Genomic DNA, 25,318 nt, shown 5'->3' with positions numbered 1-25,318 from the left:
GCTGGTTCCCTGGACCAGATTAGTCAGCCAAGTTCCCTCTAGATGTTGGAATGCATCTCCCATCCTCCCTGAGTATTGTCCATGCCGGCTTGGATTGATGAGAGTTGGGATCCAGCAACACATGAGGGGCTCTCTGCGGGCTACCCTTGCCTACAATCACAGACTGGTTGTGAACCTCCCCTAAGCTTCACAAGCAGTTTTGGTAGATGAGAAATGAGGCTCAATTCATGGAACAGATTTCATAGTTGCTTTGATTTTGGCACTGTTTAGCACAAGCCGTGCTAATAAAAGAACTTGGAAAGCATCCCTGCATAAGTAGAAATTAGACATATATTTACATTGTTCATTCTTGCATCTCAGTGCCTAAGAAATAACTTGGCCAAAGGATAAAAGAGACCTTCGGACATATTTTGGCATCTTTAGTAAGTTTTGGTTTACTAAACTGCAAGCACACTTCTGGAGTTGGAAGTTTTTTCTTAGCTTAGTTAGGGGAGAATACTGCAAAACAGGGTGCTTTTTAGTAGGGGTGTTCATGGATCCCATTCTTTGACTTTCATGTATACAGTCATACCTCGGGTTAAAGACGCTTCAGGTTGAGCGTTTTCAGGTTGCGTCCCGTGGCGACCCGGAAGTAACGGAACGGGTTACTTCTGGGTTTCGCCACTCGTGCATGTGCAGATGCAGCAAATCGCAACCCGCAGACACAGGTTGCATTCTGCTCAGGTTGCGAACGGGGCTCCGGAACGGATCCCGTTCGCAACCAGAGGTACCACCGTATCTGCATTTTTTTAAAAAAAAAATCCAATGTGTTTGAATTGCTCTGTGGTCTCTGGACTTCAAACTGTCATGCAAGTTTGAAGCCACTCTGAAATGAAGCTCTCCCGTTTTCTGTACACTATGAAGGGGGATCTAAAACTGCCAGCAGAGTACCGAAGATTTCTGGGTTATTGCTTTTCATTAAGGCAGAGCAATGTACATTTGAACCTTAAAAAGTTTTTAACTTTTTAAAAACTCTTCCACTACTGTGCTTTAACATTTTAAATAAATAATAATAATCAGAGATCTTCAGCACTCTACTGACTTGGACAGCCTCGCTTCTTGAAAAGCTAGGTGAACACTCATATATAGAAAAACATAGAGCTAAAAGGGACAGAAGAATATGCAAGCAACTTGAGGCATTGTGGAGGCCCTGATCTGACTGGGGTGGGTGTGCCTGCACACTTGTTAGTGATAATGCTTACACTTTGGTTTTACTTCTACAGTGGTGCCTCGCAAGACGAAATTAATCCGTTCCGCGAGTCTCTTCGTCTTGCGGTTTTTTCGTCTTGCGAAGCACGGCTATTAGTGGCTTAGCGGCTATTAGCGGCTTAGCGGCTATTAACGGCTTAGCGGCTTAGCGGCTATTAACGGCTTAGCAGCTTTAAGAAAAAGGAAACAAACTCGCAAGACGTTTCGTCTTGCGAAGCAAGCCCATAGGGAAATTTGTCTTGCAGAACGACTCAAAAAACGGAAAACTCTTTCGTCTAGCAAGTTTTAGAAGACATCTTAAGGCAGCCCTGTTCAGGGAAGCTTTTAATCTGTGATATTTTACTGTATTTTTGGTTTCTATGGAAGCCGCCCAGAGTGGCTGGGGAAACCCAGCCAGATGGGCGGGGTACAAATAATAAATTATTATTATTATTATTATTTTCGTCTTGCGAGGCATTCGTCTTGCGGGGCACCACTGTACAGTACCTTCGTTCAACACACTTTCCATCTTTCTAAACCGTGAAATACATTTCACTGGTCCTAGTAAGCACAAAGCAAGTTTATTGGTTTATATTAAAACTGTATCCTAACCTTCCTCCACAAGGAGCCCAGGGCATAAATTAATTGTATTAATTGAATACAATTTAAAATAAAATAAAGCATAATTTGAAACAGTTTAAAACAATAAAATAGAATTTGTTTAAAAGCCCTACAACAATTTTAAAGAAATTTATGTCTTCAAAAAATTGACAGTATAATTCCCCCCAAAGATCATCTGAGGTGCAGAATGAAGAATTGGAATTTATCCAGATTTAAGAGGCAGTTCAGCATGTGACCTGCTTTTACCCTACCCACCATGTTAATTGACGTGGAGACTTATTTTAGGCAAAAAGCCAGAAGTCATGCCAGCATGTGGGTCCCAAAAGAGGAGTGGTCGCACCAATTTTTGTATCTTCTCTTTCTCAAATAACGGCAGAGCCCACCAGTCCTGTTATATGCCACCCACTGTCGATTCGTTTTTAAGGTGCTTGCCATTCTCTGACTTGTGGGTTGTGCTCAGTGCTGTAAACCAGTTGGGAGGCAGTTTTTGTGTGTGGCATGGCTTGCTGGTTGCTAAATGCCGTGTTAACTTTTCTTGTAGCAACTCATTATAGGATTCAGTAAATTGTCTCAAGATGGAAGGCTTGGTTTTCTTTAATTGCCACCGTTCTTAAAAAATATTGCTCATTGAATGGACTGGGAGATAAAGACTTGACCCTTCAGCTGGAGCACTCCTTATTTGACACTTTTCCCAGCTGTCAGCTGGGCTCCTCAAATCATTTAGCAGACGTGTAGCTGCCTTTTCGAAAGCACAGTTTGGTCTGCTTGTGCAGGTCATGTGTGCGTACATTTCTACATATGCTGCAAATCGTACAGTGGGCTATAATTCTTATTTGCTAAAAAAACGTTGCTGCCTGGTCCACCTCATTTCAAGTTTTGCGTGCCTCCTGGCACTCAGCATAGAATTTGAGCCTCCCTCTGTTTCAATTTAAGGCTCCAGGACTGAACTTTCCAATAAGTCCCTTGTCTCAGCAAGCTTTGCATTTGCAGCACGTGTGTTTTAGTACATATTTTGAGAGGCGGCTTATGGGGCTCTTTTTAATGGAAATCGGAAAATAAGCATAAGCTTTTTATAAGTTCTCTCTGTCTTGCCAACGCTGCCAACCTTTCATAATAAAGTTGCTAACCTTCAATATTTGCTTCCATTTATAGCCTTGTCTTTTTCTGTGTAAAGACGCTGGTCCTTCTAATGGCTTTTTGCTTGTGTTATTAGTAGACAGAAGAAAAGGAGACATGCAAAAGTAGGCCAGTCTAATCTAACCATAACAGTCTCTTGAAATAGTTACTGGTTATAAGCTATAACTTGTCACGTGCAAGAGCCGATCTAACTGGGTTTGACTTCCTAGATAGGACGGCCAATAGCTATATAGTTTGAGACCAAATGAAATATGACCCTACAACCAATGTGAAACCGTGGGTATTTAAGTGAGTTAAGGGAGGACTACAGTTGTTCCCTAGGGACGCGGGTGGCGCTGTGGGTTAAGCCGCAGAGCCTAGGACTTGCAGATCAGACTGTCGGCGGTTCAAATCCCCGCGACGGGGTGAACTCCCGTTGCTCGGTCCCTGCTCCTGCCCACCTAGCAGTTCAAAAGCACATCAGAGTGCAAGTAGATAAATAGGTACCACTCCGGTGGGAAGGTAAACGGTGTTTCCGTGCGCTGCTCTGGTTCGCCAGAAGCGGCTTAGTCATGCTGGCCACATGACCCAGAAGCTGTACGCCGGCTCCCTCGGCCAATAAAGCGAGATGAGTGCCGCAACCCCAGAGTCGGCCACGACTGGACCTAATGGTCAGGGGTCCCTTTACCTTTACCTACAGTTGTTCCTGGGTGTTTAAATCACCCCATCACCCCCCAAAAGGCAACAACATTTAGATGCTTGCAAGAGTTATACTTCAAAAGTTCCACTCCGGTTTTACTTTTCAAGCTGCAGGAAACCATCTAAGGAAGGTCCTTAAACCAGCTTAATAACCTTCTTTGTGTCTTGCTTAAGTGGCTATTCAGATAACGTTTCAGGCCTCATTTATTATTGCTGTTATCATCTTACTTGTTACTTTCATTGAAGATGGTTGTAATGCTGGTGAACCAAGGCCGTTGCTGTCAGCAGTTGTTGCCTTTTTCACCGCTTTTTGTCGAACAGACTGAAAATGATGGTGCTGAAAGTAGCTACGTGTGACTAGGAGAAAATCCATATACAGAAGAGCTTTCTCGGGAGGGTGAAATGTGCAGCACAGATGCCACTGCGTAGAAAAATGTGCAGCTGCTTAGGTCAGGTGAAACTAACTTGAATGGCACATGTCTTTTTATCAAGAAGGGAATGATGAATTTGTGTTGGTGGTATCATTCACAGTAAAGGTAAAGGTACCCCTGCCCGTACAGACTCTAGGGTTGTGCGCTCATCTCACTCTATAGGCCGGGAGCCAGCGCTGTCCGCAGACACTTCCGGGTCACGTGGCCAGCATGACAAGCTGCATCTGGCGAGCCAGCGCAGCACACGGAACGCTGTTTACCTTCCTGCCGGAGTGGTACCTATTTATCTACTTGCACTTTGACATGCTTTCGAACTGCTAGGTTGGCAGGCGCTGGGACCAAACGACGGGAGCGCACCCCGCCGCAGGGATTCGAACTGCCGACCATGCGATCGGCAAGTCCTAGGCGCTGAGGTTTTACCCACAGCGCCACCCGCGTCCCTTATCATTCACAGTAGAGAAAAGTAATTTTGAAGCAGGAAAACTCTTAGTAGGATTCCATGTTCTCTATATATAGATGGAAGAACCATTAAAGAACTTGTAGCTGGGTATTGTTGGAGGGTGTTGCAATAGTAAGAATAGGATAATAAGCATAAAAAATAATGAAAATACCAGGTGAGAAAAATGGTGAGTTAAGGAAATGACAAATAGTAGTTTGCTTTAAGTGGTTCCACTATAGCAGGCATAGGCAAACTCAGCCCTCCAGATGTTTTGGGACTACAACTCCCATCATCCCTAGCTAACAGGACCAGTGCTCAGGGATGATGGGAATTGTAGTCTCAAAACATCTGGAGGGCTGAGTTTGCCTATGCCTGTACTAGACGTTATCGTACTGTTTTAGTTGAGTGATTGTTGCCTCTGGGTAATCAGTATTCAAAGGTTTTTCAGTGGTTTAAGCTTTGCTTAGTGTTGGTTAAACAAACTTTTCTTCTCCCACAGGAGGAACAGGCTGCTAAGCTAAAGGCTGAAAAGATCAGGGTTGCTTTAGAGAAGATTAAAGAAGCACAAGTTAAAAAGGTAAACTATAGGTCTTGCATTATCCAAAGTCAGTCTTGATATATTGTGGAGGTCTGTTTTGAAATATTTGTTCCCTGTTGAGGACTGCATACATATGGCATAAATATTTTCCCCTGTGGTTGTATTCACAACATCGTGTATTTTTCTAGCGTGATATTCTCATCTGGTGGTGCAGTTTGCATTTGTATCACATCCTAGTTTATTAGTTCTCAAATTCTGAATAGAGTAGTGTAAAGGGGAGTCCCTAAAGATGTCTTAAACTTTAACACATTTTGCAACCAAGTACCATGGTAGTATGTCTACAATATGAAAACTAAATAGGAGCAAGCTAGCTTATTATCTTGTTTTACTGAGAGATAACAGTAATGAAATGCATGTAATTTCATGAATTTTTGACTTGGCGCCTTTCTTAGTTTGCAGTTACTTAACTTGCTCTTGAATTCCACTGAAATCAACAGGAGAATTGGAGTTATTCACAGAATAGCAATTTATTAAGCCAAAAATGTTGGCTATTTGCAAGGTTAATTCAGATTGCCATTTTATAGCCTTTTAAAGCTAATTGATAACAACATAGGACTAATTAGAAAAACGTCAACATGAACATGTTAGCATTTGCTTTTATGTTTTCAACTTCTGTCTGGCTGATTTAACTCTGTCTCCTTCTGTCTACATACAGCTTGTCATTAGAGTCCACATGTCAGATGACAGCTCCAAAACAATGATGGTAGATGAACGACAGACAGTAAGACAAGTGCTGGACAACTTGATGGACAAGTCCCACTGTGGTTTTAGCTTAGACTGGTCTTTGGTAGAAACCATCTCAGAATTACAAATGGGTTAGTAAAGCCTGAAATACAGCTTCTTCCTGTCTCTTGCTCCGAGCGGATGCAGAATTTTACCGATACGTGGTCCTGTTTTAGAACTCTTTGCTAACTTGCTCTGTATTCACAATCTCAGGTATTTGAGTTTTCAGTTTCCAAACTATGTGTTACAACGTCTCAGGGATCTAAGACTTTAGTGAAGGGCCTTACGTTGTACTTTTTGTGATCTCTTAGTAAAAACCTATGGAATTACTGGATGCGCTTAATGTGGCTATTCCTCATAATTGCACGTGGAAAATACTATGGCAAAAAAGTCAAGTAAACAAACCCAGTTCCATTGCTCTTCCTAAGTCTGTAAACCCCATTTTTAGATTATAAACCCGAGGGCAGGGACTGTCTTACTACTGATTTCGGTAATCCTCTTCAGGAGTCTTGCTGGCTTAAATTAAATAGGATTACAATCATCGTTTGTTTATATTGCCCACGTTTGCATGTCCTGATAAGCAGGATTCCTGGCTAATGGTGACAACATATATATCAGTTATATTTAAGCATGTCATTACTGCTTTTTGTCATGAGTCAGCAAACCATTGACCCCCCCCCCAAAAAAAACCCCACTCCTGTGTTTATAGCTTAGAATATTTATTATGTGATTTATTTATTATGCAGAGAGAATCTTTGAAGACCATGAAAACTTGGTAGAAAACCTCCTCAACTGGACAAGAGACAGTCAAAATAAACTTATGTTTGTAGAACGTATAGAAAAATATGCACTTTTCAAAAATCCCCAGGTGAGTCTATTGCTCCCCCCCCCACCCTGCATCTGAGCACCTTTCTGACACTTACTATATTTTAATATATGAAACACAAATTATACACACAATAGTGGAAATATCTCTCTTTAATAAAGTTTAACTGAAATACATACACAGAATAAACCTCTGCATATACATTTCTCAGTCGTGTGGCTGTTACATTCATTTTTAACTATGAAAAGCAGGGGGGATGGGTCTACTTCGCTAAATAGTCCATAAATGACCATATTCTGGGGAAGATTCCCTTCCTGTGTTCTACAGTGGTACCTCAGGTTAAGAACTTACCGTATTTTTCACTCTATAACACGCACCCAACCATAACACGCACGTAGTTTTTAGAGGAGGAAAATCCGTAGGCATGCCACCCGTAGGCATTCCCTCCATAACACGCACAGACATTTCCCCTTACTTTCTAGGAGGAAAAAAGTGAGTGTTATGGTGCAAAAAATACGGTAATTCGTTCTGGAGGTCTGTTCTTAACCTGAAACTGTTCTTAACCTGAAGCACCACTTTAGCTAATGGGGTCTCCCGCTGCTGCCACGCCGCCGCCACACAGTTTCTGTTCTCATCCTGAAGCAAAGTTCTTAACCTGAGGTACTATTTCTGGGTTACCAGAGTCTGTAACCTGAAGCGTCTGTAACCCAAGGTACCACTGTATTGGTATATAGTCAATAAAGTCCCACAATATTCTAACAAAAGACCAGAGTCCAATATGCTTCATCTGTTTGGATACTCAAGTCATGTTCCCAGATTTGTCTAGCCCCCCTGAACTTTCAGAATTTAATAGCGATCAGTAAATATTTGAAACATGACTCTTTGAGCTTGAGGTATAATCAGTTAACAATCTTTCAAGTACAGTCATACCTTGGGTTGAGTACGCTTCGAGTTGTGCACGTTCAAGTTGTGCTCCGCGGCAACCCGGAAGTAACGGAGCGCGTTACTTCCAGGTTTCGCCGCTTGCGCATGTGCAGATGCTCAAAATTATGTCACGCACATGCGCAGAAGCAGCGAAAAGCGACACGCGTGTGCACGCGTAAACGCGCCGTCGCTAGTTACGTTTAACTCTAGATGCGAACGGGGCTCCAGAACGGATCCCGTTCGTATCTAGAGGTACCACTGTAAAAAGTAAAAAGTTTTTGGGATACTATACATGAAGAAAAACGATGCTTAGGAGCCCTATAGAAAAGAAACCCGAAGCTTACCTATTGGGACTATTGGGAAAATATATCCCACAAGAAAAGAAAGTACCGTATTTTTCGCCCCATAGGACGCACTTTTTCCCCTCCAAAAATGAAGGGGAAATGTGTGTGCGTCCTATGGGGCGAATGCAGGCTTTCGCTGAAGCCTGGAGAGCGAGAGGCATCGGTGCGCACCGACCCCTCTCGCTCTCCAGGCTTCAGGAAGCTATCCGCAAGCCTTGCAAGCCCGGCGGGAGTTCCCGCGGGCTCACAAGGCTTGCGGGCAGCAGCCTGCAGCCCCGGCGAGTGTCCGCAAGCCTTGCGCGCCCGGCAGGAGGTCCCGCCGAGCGCGCGAGGCTTGGGGCGGCAGCCTGTCGCCCGAAGCACAGGGCGCCCTCCGGAGGGCTCCCCGTGCTTCGGGCGAGTGTCTGCAAGCCTCGCGCGCCTGGCAGGAGATCCCGCCGAGCGCGCGAGGCTTGGGGCGGCAGCCTGTCGCCCGAAGCACGGGGCACCCTCTGGAGGGCTCCCCGTGCTTCGGGCGAGTGTCTGCAAGAAGGTTCAAATCTGTCCCCAAGGAAGCCATGAAAATGGTGTGACTTCTTGCCTCTTTGATCTCTTCTGCAGCACCTTTCTTGTAAAAGACACAGACCATTTATAAATTCTTGGAGCACCAGAGTCTATGTCTGTTGAAAAAGAGGGGATGATCTCTGGGACTAAAATGACAGTTCTCTTTGACGGAACTTTAAGCATTACCGTATTTTTTGCTCCATAACACTCACTTTTTTCCTCCTAGAAAGTAAGGGGAAATGTCTGTGCGTGTTATGGAGCGAATGCCTGTGGGTGGCGGGGGGGGATCTGCTGCAGTCGTGAGCAGAGGATCCATGGTTCCCCCTCCTTCCCTCCTCCGTGGTTACAAAGCATGGATTCACATGGATCCTCAGGATTTTTGCATTGGGCTACTCCAGACTCACTGTCAGATCACATGTCTGTGGCCACAGCACGAACCACAAAAATCATATATCCACTATTTCGTTTAGAATATTTTTTTTCTTGTTTTCCTCCTCTAAAAACTACGTGCGTGTTATGGTCTGGTGCGTGTTATAGAGCGAAAAATACGGTACTTTTGTAAATCTCTTATTTAACCACTCTGAGGATTGAAATTTATGTTTGTAAAATGAGTGAACAAAAAGCAGAGCCCTGGCAGCCTCCCCAGACTCCAATTTTACCCATTGTCTGTCCTCAGCCACAATGGGAACCATGTGACTTATATGTTTAGTCTTACAATAGAGAGCTATTGGACATTCCCCAGTCCCCTTCACTTGCTGGCTTGTATATAAGAGCCTTCAAAATTTGGGGTATTCTTGAGCCAAACGCATACTGGTGTACTTTTTTTTTGCAATTTCTTTATCTGTTGTAAGGAGCATTTGAAATAAACAGAGTTGTTTAAGGAAGGGTGGTTTTTCTCAAATGCTACCAAGTTTTCCCATCCTTTTCCACGGTTTGCCAAAAGTAACTTTGTTTACATTTATAGATATTTGAATGCAAATGGTGAAAATTATGGTGACGTGTAGGGATTAACAGCATATCAGATAAATCTCTTTGGAGCTTAAATGGAGTGGAATGTTAAAAAACATGACTTCAGATTTAGTAAAGTTGATTCGAAGCCCAGCAAATAAAATAAACTGACTCCTTTCTGAGTTTGAGAGGTGTTTTAATAGGTCTGGACATCATCTGCATCCCCCCACAAAAAGAATTTGTTCCTTCATAATGTTGATTTCATGGACCGGTTCTGCTTCAGCCTTCTTCCGATTGGTTCTGTGGCAAGATAAACAAGAGATATCTCTGCTTTGTCCCATGCTACAGATTGGTTTTGAATCCAAATTGCTTATCTTGATTGTCATAAATATTCCATAGATTCCGCACCCACCCCAATATTCCAACAACTTTGATGCCCAGTCCCATCCTAACTACTTCAATCAAAGGCTTCATAGATACCTTGCACAAGACTCCAAGGGAGTAAACGTTTGGTTTTACAGAATTGTATATTTAGCCGAGTCCTGATACACACACACACACACACACACACACACACACACACCCTCTGGTTTATAGGGGTTTTTTTGTAGAAACCTAGAGAAGTTATTCTCAGAAACGGCACCCTTCTAGGGATATCATGATGATTACATTTCTGAATTCTAAGTGCTTCAGCTGAAGTCTCAATCCCTCTCTTACAGAATTATCTTCTAGGGAAAAGAGAAACCTCTGAAATGGCAGACAGGAACAAGGAAGTACTACTGGAGGTGAGACTTTCCACATTATTGATGTGGTGGCTGTTTTGCTACTGCTGCTATTCATTTATTGCTATGCAAGAAGGGTGAAGGAATCTTAAGTCCTGCCTACAAAGCTCATAGGGATGCTGGTGGCGCTGTGGGTTAAACCATAGAGCCTAGGACTTGCCGATCAGAAGCCCGGCGGTTCGAATCCGCATGACGGGGTGAGCTCCCGTTGCTCGGTCCCTGCTCCTGCCAACCTAGCAGTTCAAAAGCACATCAAAGTGCAAGTAGATAAATTGGTACCGCTCCAGCAGGAAGCTAAACGGCGTTTCCGTGTGCTGCTCTGGTTCGCCAAAAGCGGCTTAGTCGTGCTGGCCACATGACCCGGAAGCTGTACGCCGGCTCCCTCGGCCAGTAAAGCGAGATGAGCACCGCAACCCCAGAGTCGGCCACGACTGGACCTAATGGTCAGGGGTCCCTTTACCTTTACCTTACAGAGCTCATAATCTAAATCCATTGGTCAAGTCAGTAATGAGGGCCAGGATAGAGTTGAAATAAGTGGGCTAAATAAGAGGACAAAAAGGCTGAAGATTCAAGGTTAGCTAATGTGTGTTGGAAGAAATATCCCTGTGACTGCAGAACGTTCTCTTCAAATCTATGTTAACTTTCTATTCCAGGAGTGTTTTTGCGGAAGCTCGGTAACGGTGCCAGAAATTGAGGGTGTCTTGTGGCTGAAGGATGATGGCAAAAAATCTTGGAAGAAGCGTTATTTTCTTCTGCGTGCTTCTGGAATCTACTATGTTCCCAAAGGAAAGGCGAAGGTGAATCTTCTGCTTCTAAAACTGTTTTTAAGACTTGTGCCACTCTCGTATTTTCAAAACCCTGACATCCCAGTTTGTCACTCCCATCGGCTCAAGTTTGGAGCCTGCCAGATAAAATGATCCCCCTTCTCTTCCTCTCCCACACTGTTCTGAGGGTTCCTCCCCACTCTCCCAAGCCGATTTCCTGAGGAGGAAAGGGGGAAAGCCCCATTGCACAAGCGGAAGTCCTTGCATAGGGGGCTTCCACTGATGGGGGCAGTTAGATGAGTCCTACCCATAATTCCCAACTCTTCCTCTTCCCAAAGAAGGAATAATAAGTAGCTAGCTCTGATAACTGAATCTATTTCAGTCTCTGTCAGAAGATATTTGGTTAACCAAGCTCCATCTTTTACCCATCCCCATGGTGGACTCAGTTTTTGAATGAAAACGCTCCCAATAATGATGAAAATATCTATTTAATATTAATCACCACCTGATAAAGAAATCTTTATGTCCCCTTTCTGGTAATATTTTAACACCCATGCTTTTCTTGACGTCCTTTTGGGTTCCATTAGCATATCACAGTTGAAATATATATATTTTTATGTGCTTAAAATTGTCAATAGTGACTTAGTGTACATCACGAAGGCATTGTTTTTTTATTTTGGGAACATTTTAATCTAATTTGAAGTTCTTTCCATAGTTGAGAGAGCCTAGAAAATTGTTCCACTTTGATCTTGTAACATTTTCCATTCTGCTGATTATATAGTACTAATGTTTTTATTCCTATCTTGGGTTAATTTGTTTTATTCTAGTTGCCTACTGAGATTAGTTCCTTGTGTTTACATTAACCTGAAAGTTACACAGGAGGTAACTTTGAAAAAGTTACGGTAAAATGATTTGAGGGTTTCTACGTCCATGACCGTATGTGTTTCTTTTTATAGGTCTCTCGGGATCTTGTATGCTTCCTTCAGCTGGACCATGTAAATGTTTACTACGGCCAAGACTATCGGAATAAGTATAAAGCCCCTACAGACTATTGTTTAGTACTTAAAGTAAGTGTTGAGTAGTAGCTGTCAATATGAGAAATGAAAAGGGGAAGGGGAAAAGGCCACAGACTAGTTGTTGGAAAGCTTCTTGTACCTTGTTTGCTGCGTGTTGCCCATTTCTGCATGAAACGCAAAAAAAAGGGCATATTTTGTATCAGCCAGTATTGATTTGACACACTCTCCATCAGATCCTGTTTTCAATTGCCTTTGAGAGAAGGCGGCAAGTTCTTAATCATATTTTGCAGCAGTTTCTTAATTAAGTAATTAATTAATTAAGCAGTAATTAATTAATTTAATTAATTTTATAATGAATGATTTTAGAGTGTTATTTGTGCTGTACTTTTGTACTGTTTTATTGTTGTTAGCCGCCCTGAGCCCGGCTTCGGCTGGGGAGGGCAGGATATAAATAAAAATTATTATTATTATTATTATTATTATTATTATTATTATTATATTAATTATATTAATATTAATATTATTATTATTAATATAATATAATATAATATAATATAATATAATAATATAAATATTAATATATTATTATTATTATTATTATTATTATTATTATTATTATTATTATTTCTGTCAACAGCTTCAGTGCAGAAATATGAACCCTAGCATGCAAAGGATGCATTCCTCACTTTTTGCTATCGCAACTGCAAAATCTTTGAACATGACTATTTTGCTTCCCTAGGAATAGTCTTAATGCTGTAAGGTTAAGGTTGTTATTTTTAAATTCGGTTCACCCTGACTGCGCCAAATGTTTCTCTTGCAGCATCCTCAGATTCAGAAGAAGTCTCAATATATTAAATATTTGTGTTGTGATGATATCAGAACCCTACATCAGTGGGTAAATGGCATCCGTATCGCTAAGGTATGTTCCAGTTCTCTGCTCCTCTCCCAATAGCTGTCATACCATAAGAGTTGGAAAGTATAAACACAGAATGGCGTTGCTAATGTCCAAACATAGACACTGATTTTAAGGGCAGGGATTCTAAAAATCGGATTTAAATATATTCTTTTAAAAATTGTTACTAGCATATAACAAAGTATATGATTATATAAAAATGGATTGTTGTAACAATTTAAAGTTATCTGTTTTTATTTACTCTGCTGGTCATCAGAATATGCATTTCCAGTCTGGTATAACACATTAAACCAAAAGTATGTCCAAATTAATAGGTGATGCCCAACTTTAGTCTCCCTTAGATTTGAAATCTGGGTCTACTCTTGAGTATGACCTAGTTGGGTATCACTCAGTCTGCATTCTGTGACCATTTATTTTCACGCTGAAGCGTTTCCAGCCTCTTTAACATTTTTATTCCTCCTTTGACAAGTAACCCTCTTCCTAGGATTCCATGTCATATGGAACTTCGTGCTTGGGATGGCATCTGTGCCTTCTTGATTTTTCCCTATACCCTCATATGCAAAGCTCTGTAGTTGTCTGGAGAATTGTAACTCGGTGTGTTAGAAGAGTTATTGGCTGGAACTACCAATTTCACCCCATGGCACTTTCCAGATAGTTGTTATTCCATCAGGCAAGCAGCTGTTTCTAGCTTTCAGTGCAGATTGGTAATAAGAAACCAAGACTCCAGCAGGCACCAAACAAAATTTCAGCTAATCTTACAGTGTAGGTTTTGTCAGGAGCAAGCCCACTAGTCTGAAATGAAAGGGATGGGGTTGATAAGCTTGGGATTTGAATCATGCAGTGTTCACATTCCCTGTTCTGTTTTGTTCAGTATGGGAAACAATTGTACGTAAACTATCAAGAAGCCCTGAAAAGGACAGAATCGGCATATGACTGGACATCCCTCTCCAGTTCTAGTATCAAGTCTGGATCCAGTTCATCTAGTTTGCCAGGTAAGCCTCAGTACCATTCTGTTTCTATAAAATGTTTTAAGAAGTTTTGATTCACTGTAAAAACACCCCTTGGGTGACATGAAAATGAGACCTACCATTTAATTCAGAAACATACACCTTTTAAAATGTGAAGAACGTGAACTAAAGAATAATTACATTGGGATAGTGTTTGTGGGACTTGTTGCCAGAGCATCAAGATGAAATAGGCTTCTGTTCAGTCCTGTGTCCTGTTTTCAGTTGTTAAATGAACAGAGAAAGTGTTTGATTCCATTGAGTATCTTCCAGCTCACACATGGAGCATAGCTGTCAAGTGTCCCTTATTTGGCGGGACAGTCCCTTATCCCAGCGCCATGTCCCGCTGCTGTCCCTTATTGATGAGGCTTCATTTGGCTGCTGGCTGGGCTTTCTGCCTTTGGCTCAGAGGGGCTCAGAAGTTGAACATACCTGTGCCCGGAAAATCCCTTATTTTGGCTGCTGATCCCTTATTTTCGAGGCTGCTGGTCCCTTATTTTCAAATCTGTAAGTTGACAGCTATGACAAGGAGTCAATTATACATGTGAGAGTGATTCACTCAAATAAACTTGCTTTTATGGGTTTTGCATTGATGCCCAATGTGTGTTCTGCATTTCTTTCCACAGAATCTCAATCCAATCATTCTAATCAATCAGATAGTGGAGTTTCAGATACCCAGACAGGACATGTCCGTTCTCAAAGTATCGTTAGCTCCATCTTCTCAGAGGCCTGGAAGCGTGGTACCCAACTGGAAGAGTCTGGCAAAATTAGCGTAAGTATCATACAACAGGCAATACTATATTACCGTGATAGGATATGAATTTCGCCATTGCGTAACATTGGCCTTGCTTGTAAGCCATGATTCCTACGTAAGGAAGCAGCCAAGAATTCTCCATTAAATTTTGAGAAACAGCCATGCCTCATACATTCTGGGAATATTCCATTGTGGTAACAGTTGCTTCATGTCGCAGCTTGCTCCCCTATGTTTTATGCTATGTTTTGTTTTGTTTTCCTGTTGCCTCGCAGTCTCATGTGGCAAATGCAAAACCCGGAACAGCTCAGAGCTCCACTGCAGTGATGACTTAAGCAGGGGTAGAGTTAAGGTCAGGGGCCTTGTTTGAACTATTAACCTGGGTGAATGATGCAACCAAAATCATGCAGACTAACTTTTTTCAAGAGATATCTAATATTTAAGCACACTGATTAGTCCACAAGTGCCTGAGACTTTAGTGCCCTAATTTGACAATGTCATGCACCCCCCACCCCAATTTATTAATAATCTGTCATGGTTCTGGTTTAGCATATATTGCTGGAAAATTCTTCCCAGAATGAAGAATCTTAAAAGAGTTCTATAGCTTGCTGAATTACAGATAAGTACTCTTTGCAATGGTATGCATAGCTCTAAATTGCAGGAAACCATCGTTTCACAATGCTTCCCTCAAATAATCACATAATACGGAGAAACGGTCATAAAATATAGGGTTGTTCATTTGGTGGTCCATTAACAGATGTCACAAAGTAAATCACCTTAATAACTTGACCAGAACTCTTGGTGCCTTCTGTTTGACCTCTTCCTTCCCCCCCTCCCCCCAGTGCAATAATCCCTGCATGCCTTGACTTCCCTTCCTATTCTGTGATATAGTTAGTCGTGATGGTTTTCACTCTGTGTATTGATTATCAGTGCTTGGTCACTTGCATTCCCCTCCCGTCAAATTTGGCTATATATATTTCCACCTTAGGCAGTTGTGAGGGATTCTGCTCTAAAAGCAATGGGAGATCTTGTCTTCCCTAATGCAGTTGCGAACTTTGTGCGGGTCCCTCTGCACATAGTACCAACCCAATCTTCTCTCTCAGTTATACGGCACTTTATTCAACTTTTTGTAATTCATAGTAAAGTTTATAGCAGGCACTTTCACAATCATTTCTCTTTCTATATATGTTTGAATTTTATTTTGTTTTTTTGTATTCCCTTCCCTTTTAGGCTAGAATGGACTCAATAAGCCGACCCTTTACTTCAGTCCCACCAGCTTTGTCTCCGCAGGCCAAAGCGACCCCCCTATATTCAGCTTCACAGCCATCGCCTCCCCTTCCGCCCCCGCCCCCTCCTCCGCCACCCCCTCCTCCACCGCCACCCCCTCCGCCGCCGCCCCTCCCCAGCCAGTCCATGTCATCGGGAGGCGGCTCAGCCACCGTGTTTGTGAAGTACAGCACGATAACAAGGCTGCAGAATGCCTCTCAGCACGGGGGGCTTCTCTTCAAGCCCCCCCATATGATGCAGCAACCACCACCAATCCTGCCACCGGCAAAGCCCCAGAACCCAGTGCCCCCTAATGGTGTGGTCCCTCCACCGCCGCCCCCGCCGCCTCCCCCTACCCCCGGCTCAGCTATGGCGCAGCTCATGAAGCCCGTGCCCTCCATCCCGTCAGTGCCGCAGTTCACGCCGCCACCCCCTCCTCCCCCTCCTCTCAAAATCCACCAGATTCATCAGAATATTCCTCCGGCGCCAGCCGCGGCCCCTGCCACGCCGCCGCCTCCCCCGCCTATGCCTGCGCCGCCGCCTCCCCAAGCCCCTCCTAAGCCTGCCATGACTCTGCCTACACAGAGCAGCTCAAAAGCCGCCTCGCCTGTCGCGGCGCAACCCACGCCGCCTGCCCCTGCCCTGGTTCCTTCAGCGATGAAGAAGCAGCCCAGTTTCGCAACTCCGCAGGTTCCCCTGTCTCCTGTCCCGCTAGGCCCTCTCCCCCCGCCCACTTTGCCCAAGCAGCAGAGCTACTCCGGCAAACTTCCGTCCTCGCCGCAGTCCCCTGTGCCATCGGTGGTGAAGCAAATCGCCAGCCACTTCCCTCCGCCTCCCATGCCGGCTTCAGAGCCTCAGCCTTTAAAGCCCACCCCTCTGAATGTGCCACCGCAGTCTCCTCCGGCAGTCAAAGCCAAGCCGAAATGGCAGCCCACCGCCGTCCCATCTCCCGACTTTCCTCCTCCGCCACCTGAAAGTAGCCTAGCCTTTCCTCCACCACCCTCCCCTGCTCCGGCGGTGGTGTCTCCCACGCCTGACAAGGCAGGGGCTTCCCCGGTCAAGAAGTCTACCAAGACGTCCAGCCCGGGAGGAAAGAAGCCCCCACCGACTCCCCAACGGAACTCCAGCATAAAATCCAACAGCTCAGCGGAGTACCACGAATCAAAGAGACCGTCGGTGGATAGCCTGGTCAGCAAATTTGCACCTCCGCCAGAGCCTTTGGGGTCTCCTGTGAAGGAGACTCCGCTCCCCCCTGCAGCTCCCCCAAAGCCAGGAAAGCTCAATCTACCTATCGTACTTCAGCAAGCAGGAATTTCCGCAAAGGCACCTGCCACAGGAGCGCCCGGGAAGGGTACCGTGGAAGAGTTTCCTTCCCCTCCGTCGGATTCGGACTTCCCCCCTCCGCCGCCTGAAATCGATCTCCCTCTGCCGCCCATTGAGATTCCCGCCGTGTTTTCGGGCAACACCTCTCCCAAAGTGGCCGTCGTTAACCCTCAGCCCCAGCCCCCATGGTCCAAACAGTCGGGGAAGAAAGCTCCTCCCCCCACCCGCCCCAAGCGCAACGACAGCACCCGGCTCACGCAGGCGGAAATGGCCGAAGCGCAGGCCGCCGCGGCTCCGCAAGCGGCCGTGGCTCCGCAAGTGCCCACCTCGCCCAAGTCTGGCCTTAGCGTTCAGCCCGGGTTCCTGGCCGACCTGAACAGGACTCTGCAGCGCAAGTCCATCACGCGGCACGGCTCCCTCTCCTCGGCCCGGATATCCAGGGCGGAGCCGACGGCCACCATGGATGACATGGCTTTGCCCCCGCCCCCGCCGGAACTTCTCACGGAGAAGCAGAAGAGCAGCAACTTTGGAGGCAGCCACATATCGGGCTATGCAACGTTACGGAGAGGTCCACCGCCAGCACCTCCCAAGAGGGATCAAAACACCAAACTCTCTCGAGACTGGTGATAGTAAGTGGCCGCCAGTGAACTCTACAAATGACATGTCTGATACACTTGTGAAGCTCCTTGTCTTAATAGCTGTGTGTGTGTGTGTGTGTGTGTGTGTGTGTGTGTGTGTGTGTACCCACACACACACACACACTCACACAACACACACGTGAACAGAAGCTATGGGCGCCTGTTTCGGTTCACAATCAGCCCAAAAGATTTCTCTGTTTGCAGTTGGTTTATTGGGGCAAGGGGCGGGCTAACTCTTTTGAGATCCTCCTTACGGATTGGACCAAAATCTTTGAAACACTTCTTTTTTCCTGCAATTCAGGAAAACATCTGTTGTCTGTCACGTGAGACATGTTGGTGCATGTATTATAAATGTAGGTATATAATATATTGTGAAGTATTTTGTTGCAATGATAGAGGCTAACCAGAATGTTTTTGTACATCTGTATTTATTTGTTTCAGTCAACCAATATGTATATTACCGGAAATTGGATGGCACATCTTAAAAGAAAAGCCCTTTTAAAAATTGAAGATAATAGGAGGCACTTTAATCAGAAAAAAAACCTATTTTCCCCAGTCGGTGACGGGTATAGGGTACTGACAGATTCTATCGGCGTTCGTACATTGTCAGTTGATTGAAAACTCCGAAACAATCTACCAAAACATTCTGGTTGTAATACTACTGAGATTAAATCCATACATAGGAAAAGGGATGTGTTGTATTGTGGGCCTGGAGTTAAATATATTTGGACTTCAAAATACAGACATTCCCTTCTGGAACTGTTAAGGGGAAAGGAAAGGATTTATTTAATCAAAACGCTAAAGAAGACACTGCCCTTTATTACACCTTTGTGCACTTAGGTGTAAGCCCCATGGAACACGGCGGAGACATATTTGTGACTAAATAGGTGTAGGATCTGGCTGCAATCCTGTTCACCAGGGAGCAACTTGCAATGAACCAAGTGGGATTTTCTCTGAAGGGATCGTGCTTTTAATTAGAATAAATACACACTCTTCTAATCCATGTTACTCATTTTTATTTAGAGATCAGTTTGGCATTGAAGCAGAAATGGTGCATCTGCAAGCTCAGTTCAGAATCATTCTGGGTGTGCCAGTTGTCATGTGTGACCACCAATTCGGCTCAGTTCGCGAGCTCCTTGCTCTGGTGCTACTCGGCAGGTTGCCAAGATGCCATCTTGCGTACGACCCAAGCGCACCTGCATCTCTTAAGATTAACGCTCAACGCGAGCCCTCTCCCAACGTTCGAAACATGTATCTGTGGAGAGGAGTTGGCCACCCCTCAGATGTTGGATGGCATGAGGTTCTGGGTTACGGGCAGGGCTGCTGCGAGCGTATTCAGCCAAGCGCACTTGCAAACCCGCTTAAACCTTGCCACTTGACGGGGGAGTGTGGAGAAAATGGGGTTTGCTCACCCGTTGGGCACCCTCCCCCCCCCAAATACATTCTGCATGGCTGATGAGGGGCACGTGCAAATATGACCCCCGTTTCCACAACAGCTGGGCGGGCAAGCATTGCTTAAGTGGTTGAAATGCTTCTTCACACACAGGTGATCCCAGGGGGCGGCAGAATGGCTTGTTAATGGACAAAGCAAAAGGGCGATCATAGTGCAATTCCCTTTCGCCTGATTTGGTGATGGCACGAGAGCTAAGTCTTGGCTCCCGTCATCTGCAATGCTCTAGTCGAGTCGAGAAACCTCTTCGTCCTAGGAACCTGTGCTATCATAAGTTCAAGTAGTGCATTTTGGAATCAGAACTTTTAACAGGCGAGGAAGTTCTGAAGCAGCAGCCCAGCTCATGCATTACGTTTACATCAGTCTCAATTATGGCTTAACATGAAGGACCAGTGTGCTGGTGGAGAGACCGTGCTTCGTGCTTCCTTTTGCTAGCACGCCAGCGAGGAACCAAACCAGGCACTGGTTTGCTGTTGTGCGCAAGCCCGCTTTTACGGTTGGGAGAGAAGCGAAAAATGTGATGGTAGGCTCCTTCTTGGCTAACCAGCTGGATTTTTGTTGAGAAACGTACCATGAGCATTGTTTCGCGTGCAACAGCGAACAGCCTATGGCTTGTTTCGTTGGTAGCATGCTGAACAAAGGTTAGTGCTGTGCACTGTTGAGCCAGTGTACCAGCAGCGCATTGCTTGTTCCGCTTAAACCATTCAAGTGATGTGCAGGCCCAGGCAGAAAGTATTGCATCTGCTGTGCGATGCAACACAGAAATTGTAAAACTTTCTCATTATTGGCTGTTACTGAATTGCATATGAGTGCAGTGCGTGTGTGTAAGGAGGACAGCGATAATTTGCTCTGAACTTGTGTTTAAAGGGCTTGCCACCTTTTAAACCTCAAAGATTAGCCCATCGTAAGCTTGTCTTAGGCATCAGAAGTTAGTTGCTTCTGGGGCTGAGGTGGTGGTGTTTGCCTTTGTTTTTTTTATTATTATTATTTAAAAAAAGACTGTCGTCTGCCTGAGCTCTGTTTGTAGAAAGGTATCCATATTAGGGTAATTTGGAAGGCTTAACATTTCGCTCTAGAAAAAGCCGGAGAAAGTTAAGAGTCATTTTTGCTTTTGGCCTAGAAGGATCTTGGATGCAGAAAGGAATGGTGCTATGTCATCTGATGCTGAATCGGCTTTTTTCCCTTCCCCAAATGTGTCATGGACACAGTTTTCCTATTTTAGAATAGTTTACTTGAGCAATAATATACCATTGTGTGCATTTTTAAAGCACTGCTGTCGGATGGCACTTTTTTTTGTAACTTTCAAAGTGTTCAGAGTTTCATTTCTTCTATTTTTGTGCTTATAAAGTGTCCTTAACCATTTACATTGCAGCATTTTAGCTTGTCTTACAACAAACGGTGGTTATTTTTTTACTTACAATGCATTTGGTGCTCAACTTTATTCTTTCCGTTGCTGCTCGGACCACTTGCTGGCCTAAAGGGGAAAAAACCCCACCTCATTTGGGAGGTGCGAGGAATATGCCAGATTTGTTCCATGTCTAGTAGCAACCTCATAGCCAGGTACATAAGCTTGCTAAGAAGAGAGAGTGGGATTGCTTTGGGCAGCCAAGTCAGTTAATTCAATCACTTCCCTGCCCCCTTTTGTTAATTTAGAACCAATGCCTTTGAAGTACTGTTATTTCTCTCCCCCAGCTTTAACGAAACATCTTAAATGCAAACAACTGACCAAGATCCACATCGACATTTTCAGAACGTCGTGAATTTTTGTGCCCTGGTAAATTAAAGAATGTGCCCCGCCCCACAAGTAAGCAACAGCAGGGGTAAGAAGGTACCATTTTAGCTACCCATTGGTGTCTTCTGAAAAACGGTAATGTAGAACGTATTTTCCAGATGTGTTTATGGGCATCTGTCTGTCTCTGGAGACGATGTAGGAGTGCACTTTTGGGGGTGAACTGTTGGAAGGTTACAGCACCTGTGATGAGACATGTTTTGTTGCAGCCGGGGCAGATGAAGGGGTCTGGTTGTGCTCCTCAGATGCACTGTTGCATTTCTTCTCCCTGCGGTCATTCCTCCTCGGGTCACTGCTATGGATGCACCATTCGGATATTATACCTTAATGGTATGTGCAGCTTACAAACAATCTAATATGGTATGTGCATCTTACAGTCATTTAATGCTGCAATTCTACACACTTACCTCGAATTAAGTCCCATGGAATGCAGCGGGGCTTACTTCTGACGTTATGTAGGACTGCACTATCTCCATGGATCTTTTTTCAAAATCGTGCTCATTCTGAGGTTAGGTAAGCCTGCTAATTGTGTGGTGCTTCGCCATTTTGCCAGCAACTCTTATCTGTTAACCGTGCTCCGGGATTTTAAATTGCCTACAGTGGATGCGAGGGGCAAGTTACTGAAACAGAACAGGGCAACGCAGCTTAGGCCTCACACGATCTCTTCCGTTTGTGAACAGAAAAGGGCAAGTTGCATCTTTGCCCTGGATGGTGTCCTAATCTTTGCAGCGACAACTGTTGTTTCTTCTTGAATGTCTCCCTTCCTTAATTTATAAAGCTATCTTAAGATAGGTGGGGAACCTATGACCCTCCAGATGTTAGGACTACAGGCTGCCTTATCCCAGGCTATCGGCCATCTGTCATGGATGCTTGAGCTGAGATTCCTGCATTGCAGAGCGTTGGGCTAGATGACCCTTGGGAGGGGGTCCCGTTCAACTACAATTCTATGATGGGAGCCTACCCCCACATGAAAGGCCACAGGTTCCCCACTATTGCTTCAGTCGTTCTTACGGAGTCTTAAATTGAGTTTGCAGGTCTACCACAATGCTCTGTGTCTAGGCTGCAATTTTCTTTACAAACCTCTTTGGAAGTCGAATGTGGCATGCAGACATTCTTGAAAGTTTGTGAAGGGTTCAAAAACAAGACAGGAATATTCAGTGAGCACAGCATGGGCAGACATGTAGATGGAACTCAGAAAGACTTTTCTGAGCAACCTCAGCTGAATTCACGCCTATTTAAACTTCAGTGGTGCAAATGTGTTTGTTTTTTCATTTCTACTTGCATTTCATTTTCTTGTCTGCATTGTTGATTAGCAAACTGCAAATTTGAGAAGAGGTTAGCCACACTGCTTTTGACGACAACCGCTTGGCCTTAAACACCTTTAGTGTTTAAAGATGTCGATCCCGTTTCATGTTTAAAAACCACTTACAAGTTAAAAAGTACCAGGGATAGATTGGTTCAAAATGCATTTGGACATTTTTAACATAGCCCTAACTTTATAATCCCAAGTGTAAAAAGTACATGCTGCTGCTGCTTCTTAACACATAGTGAGGTACTTCTGTAGACCCTTTGGCCCGGATAAGAAAAGTATCCTATATTTATTTTTTAATGGTTACCTACTTGAAACGGTAATCTCGAAAGCTGAAAAGCTTTGTAGGGCCAAATCACACCTTAACTGGAGAATTGGCAACTGTGCTTGTTTCTCTTTGCTAAATAGTTGAGTGCAGGAAAACCAACATTAAGCTCACATCTGCCCCAAGGCAGGATTTGGGGGGGGGGGCGCGGAGGTTAGAGAAGGGAGGAGACGGAGAGGTCCTTGTTCCCACACTGGCAACCTAGCAATTTTGTACTTTTTCTTCTGCTGATTACATGCTTCATGTGTAGTTTGGCTTTTAGATGTGCTGGAACCGATTTAGGCTTGAGTGTACCATTATGCCCACTCCCCCCCCCCCAAAAAACCCCAATAATCATAAAGTGAATATTTAAAGCACTGCGATCAGTGGCAATCTTGTTCAATGTGTGTAATGTACACATCTGTATGCTGCTTTACTCCCCCCCCCTTCCCACCACTAAAGCAAATTCAAAATTCAGCTACACATTACAAACCTGTATATTTAGGACCTATGGGGGGGTGTAGAATTTATGAGCCCGACACTATCAATTGTGAACGCCCTTCTAGTAGATCACGTCCTTGCCCAGCTGTGGCAAGAGAGCTGCTCTACATGATGGCTTTAAATATATGCAAACTGCAATACTGAACCAGCAAGAAGCTGGTACCAGTTGCTGTGATGATATGGTTCACCGCCTTGGGCTTGGCAGGGCATCTTTGTACGCATGCCCTCAGCAACCAATATTTGGGGTTTTCTTTCTACCAAAGAGATAACAGGACAGTCTGTGGTAGTTTTCTCAAAACGCCTATCTACGTCTAGCAGGTTCTGCTGCCTATTTACATCTTTATTACAGGGGCCAATACAAAAATGTCGGGAAACATTGAAGTCTCTGGACCAGAATGTGCTTCGCTTTTTAGAGGGCCGGGGGGGGGGGGGAGATAAAGATCTGTGCTGCGGCATCTTAGATTTCTCACAAAGTATGCGTTTGAAAATGGGATTGGGTCATTTGTCTGCTTTTTCCTGCTTCACCTACTGTGCGATTGTAAATTGTGGGAAATTGAGCTTTGTTTTGCAGGCATTGGTAAGCATTCGATAGTGGTAAGGAGTCCTGATTATGCACCTGTTAAACACCAACATTGCAGCAATTATGTTGTCTGTGCAGATTTGTGCTAAGTGCTTAAATACATTCATATGTTTACTGCTTTACATAAAAAATTGCACATTTTATCTTTAGAGTGGGACTGCCTCCCCATCTCCTTTCCCTTTAAGAAAGCAAATCTCATTGAAAGTGGTAATTTACAGTCGAGAAGAGCTTTGTTCTATATAAATATTCTATAAATATGTATAAATATACTTTTTTTAAGCATGGGAGAAAAAAATAAAAAAATGCATTCAATGACAAAGTACTCGGAAATCATTACAATGGAATATGCACAAGTCAATAAAGATATAGTTAAATTTGTCCGCTGTTCTCATGTGACATTTTCTGTTTAAGTTTTATTTAAAAGTAAACTAACTGCAAAAGAAACCTCTAGCTGCAGTCTTGAATCCTTGGGTCTTTATTGCAAAGAAATCCTAGTGCCTTTCTCTTACGTGGCTCCTTTGTGTTTGAGTGAAAAAAGTGACCTCACATCTAGGTAATAAAATATACTTCTTGCTCCACCTTGTGCTTGAAAACATGCACGGTCAAGTGCATAGTATGAAGTGAGACTACTTTGCCCATTTAGCCCAGTATTGTCTGGCAGCAGCCTCAAGGCTTTTCCCAGCACTTTTTAAAACTAGGGCTTGAATGCAGAACTGCCTGCACACAAAACTAACTTGCCTTTGCAAATACATTAACCTTGGACAGGGGTGTGGGGGGGGGAGGGTCACCCCAGGTTCCATCATGGAGGGGGGGTGACAAATTATCAAGGAACAATTACTGCCCTACTAGGGCTGTTTATAAAAAACCATTTTTTTGAAAATGCCTGCTCCAAAGGTCTTATCTTACTACACTAGGGATTATATAGCTATATATGAGATTTCATACATATCAGTTAATATCTTGACCCTCCTCCACGAAAATAGCTGTTTACTTGGCCGTTTTCCTGTGTCGTGACGGCTGAAATTTCAATTCAGTGGAGCACTTACTGTTCCCAACCCTAACCCTGCGGAAAGCCATCTAAATAGACTTTAATTGTTTGATTTTATACCAATGTTATGTATCTGATGTTAGCCACCCTGAGCCTGACTTCGGCCAGGGAAGGCGGGATAGAAATAAAAGGGTTTTGGTTTATTATTATTATTATTATTTATTCTTATTCCTTTGTAAGAAAATATGAAATAATGTAAAACCATTTTTGCAGGCAAAACAAAAAATCATTGGGGGGGGGGGGGTTTGATAAGAAATTTTTCGCACCAGGTACCACCTGACCTTCCTACGCCTCTGCCCTTGGAGTATATCAATACTTTTTCTGCAAGTGTGCCTTGCATCCCTTCATAAGTCTCTACTGAAACAGAACATTCACCTTTTGAAGAAGACATTACTTATTCAGCAATGTTACTATTCCTCTATACACACCCACTTTTGCTTT

General features: G+C 44.0%; 1 protein-coding gene and 1 long non-coding RNA gene across 6 annotated transcripts in view; both read left to right on the top strand.

Annotated features, from left to right (window-relative positions):
• Positions 1-24,207, top strand: part of RAPH1 (Ras association (RalGDS/AF-6) and pleckstrin homology domains 1) — an 80,463-nt gene extending 56,256 nt beyond the window's left edge. For 4 of the 5 annotated variants that reach the window (XM_081015617.1, XM_081015618.1, XM_081015620.1 and 1 more), the window contains 10 exons: positions 5,033-5,110; positions 5,787-5,946; positions 6,601-6,722; positions 10,159-10,224; positions 10,875-11,018; positions 11,942-12,052; positions 12,822-12,920; positions 13,786-13,906; positions 14,545-14,690; positions 15,900-24,207. In XM_081015617.1, the coding sequence (XP_080871743.1) occupies positions 5,033-5,110; positions 5,787-5,946; positions 6,601-6,722; positions 10,159-10,224; positions 10,875-11,018; positions 11,942-12,052; positions 12,822-12,920; positions 13,786-13,906; positions 14,545-14,690; positions 15,900-17,885 (3,033 nt within the window). In that variant the 3' untranslated portion in view covers positions 17,886-24,207. The other variant, XM_081015621.1, reaches the window with a different exon arrangement.
• Positions 3,210-4,582, top strand: LOC308484933. The gene is made up of 3 exons (XR_013990190.1): positions 3,210-3,294; positions 3,665-4,199; positions 4,554-4,582. It is a non-coding gene; the product is annotated as an uncharacterized lncRNA (long non-coding RNA).
• Positions 24,208-25,318: the final 1,111 nt, after the last annotated feature.

Source organism: Podarcis pityusensis, assembly GCF_964106645.2.
Source record: "Podarcis pityusensis genome assembly, chromosome: 1".
In the NCBI taxonomy this organism is placed as follows: domain Eukaryota; kingdom Metazoa; phylum Chordata; class Lepidosauria; order Squamata; family Lacertidae; genus Podarcis; species Podarcis pityusensis.
This window is presented reverse-complemented; position numbering and strand designations above follow the sequence as displayed.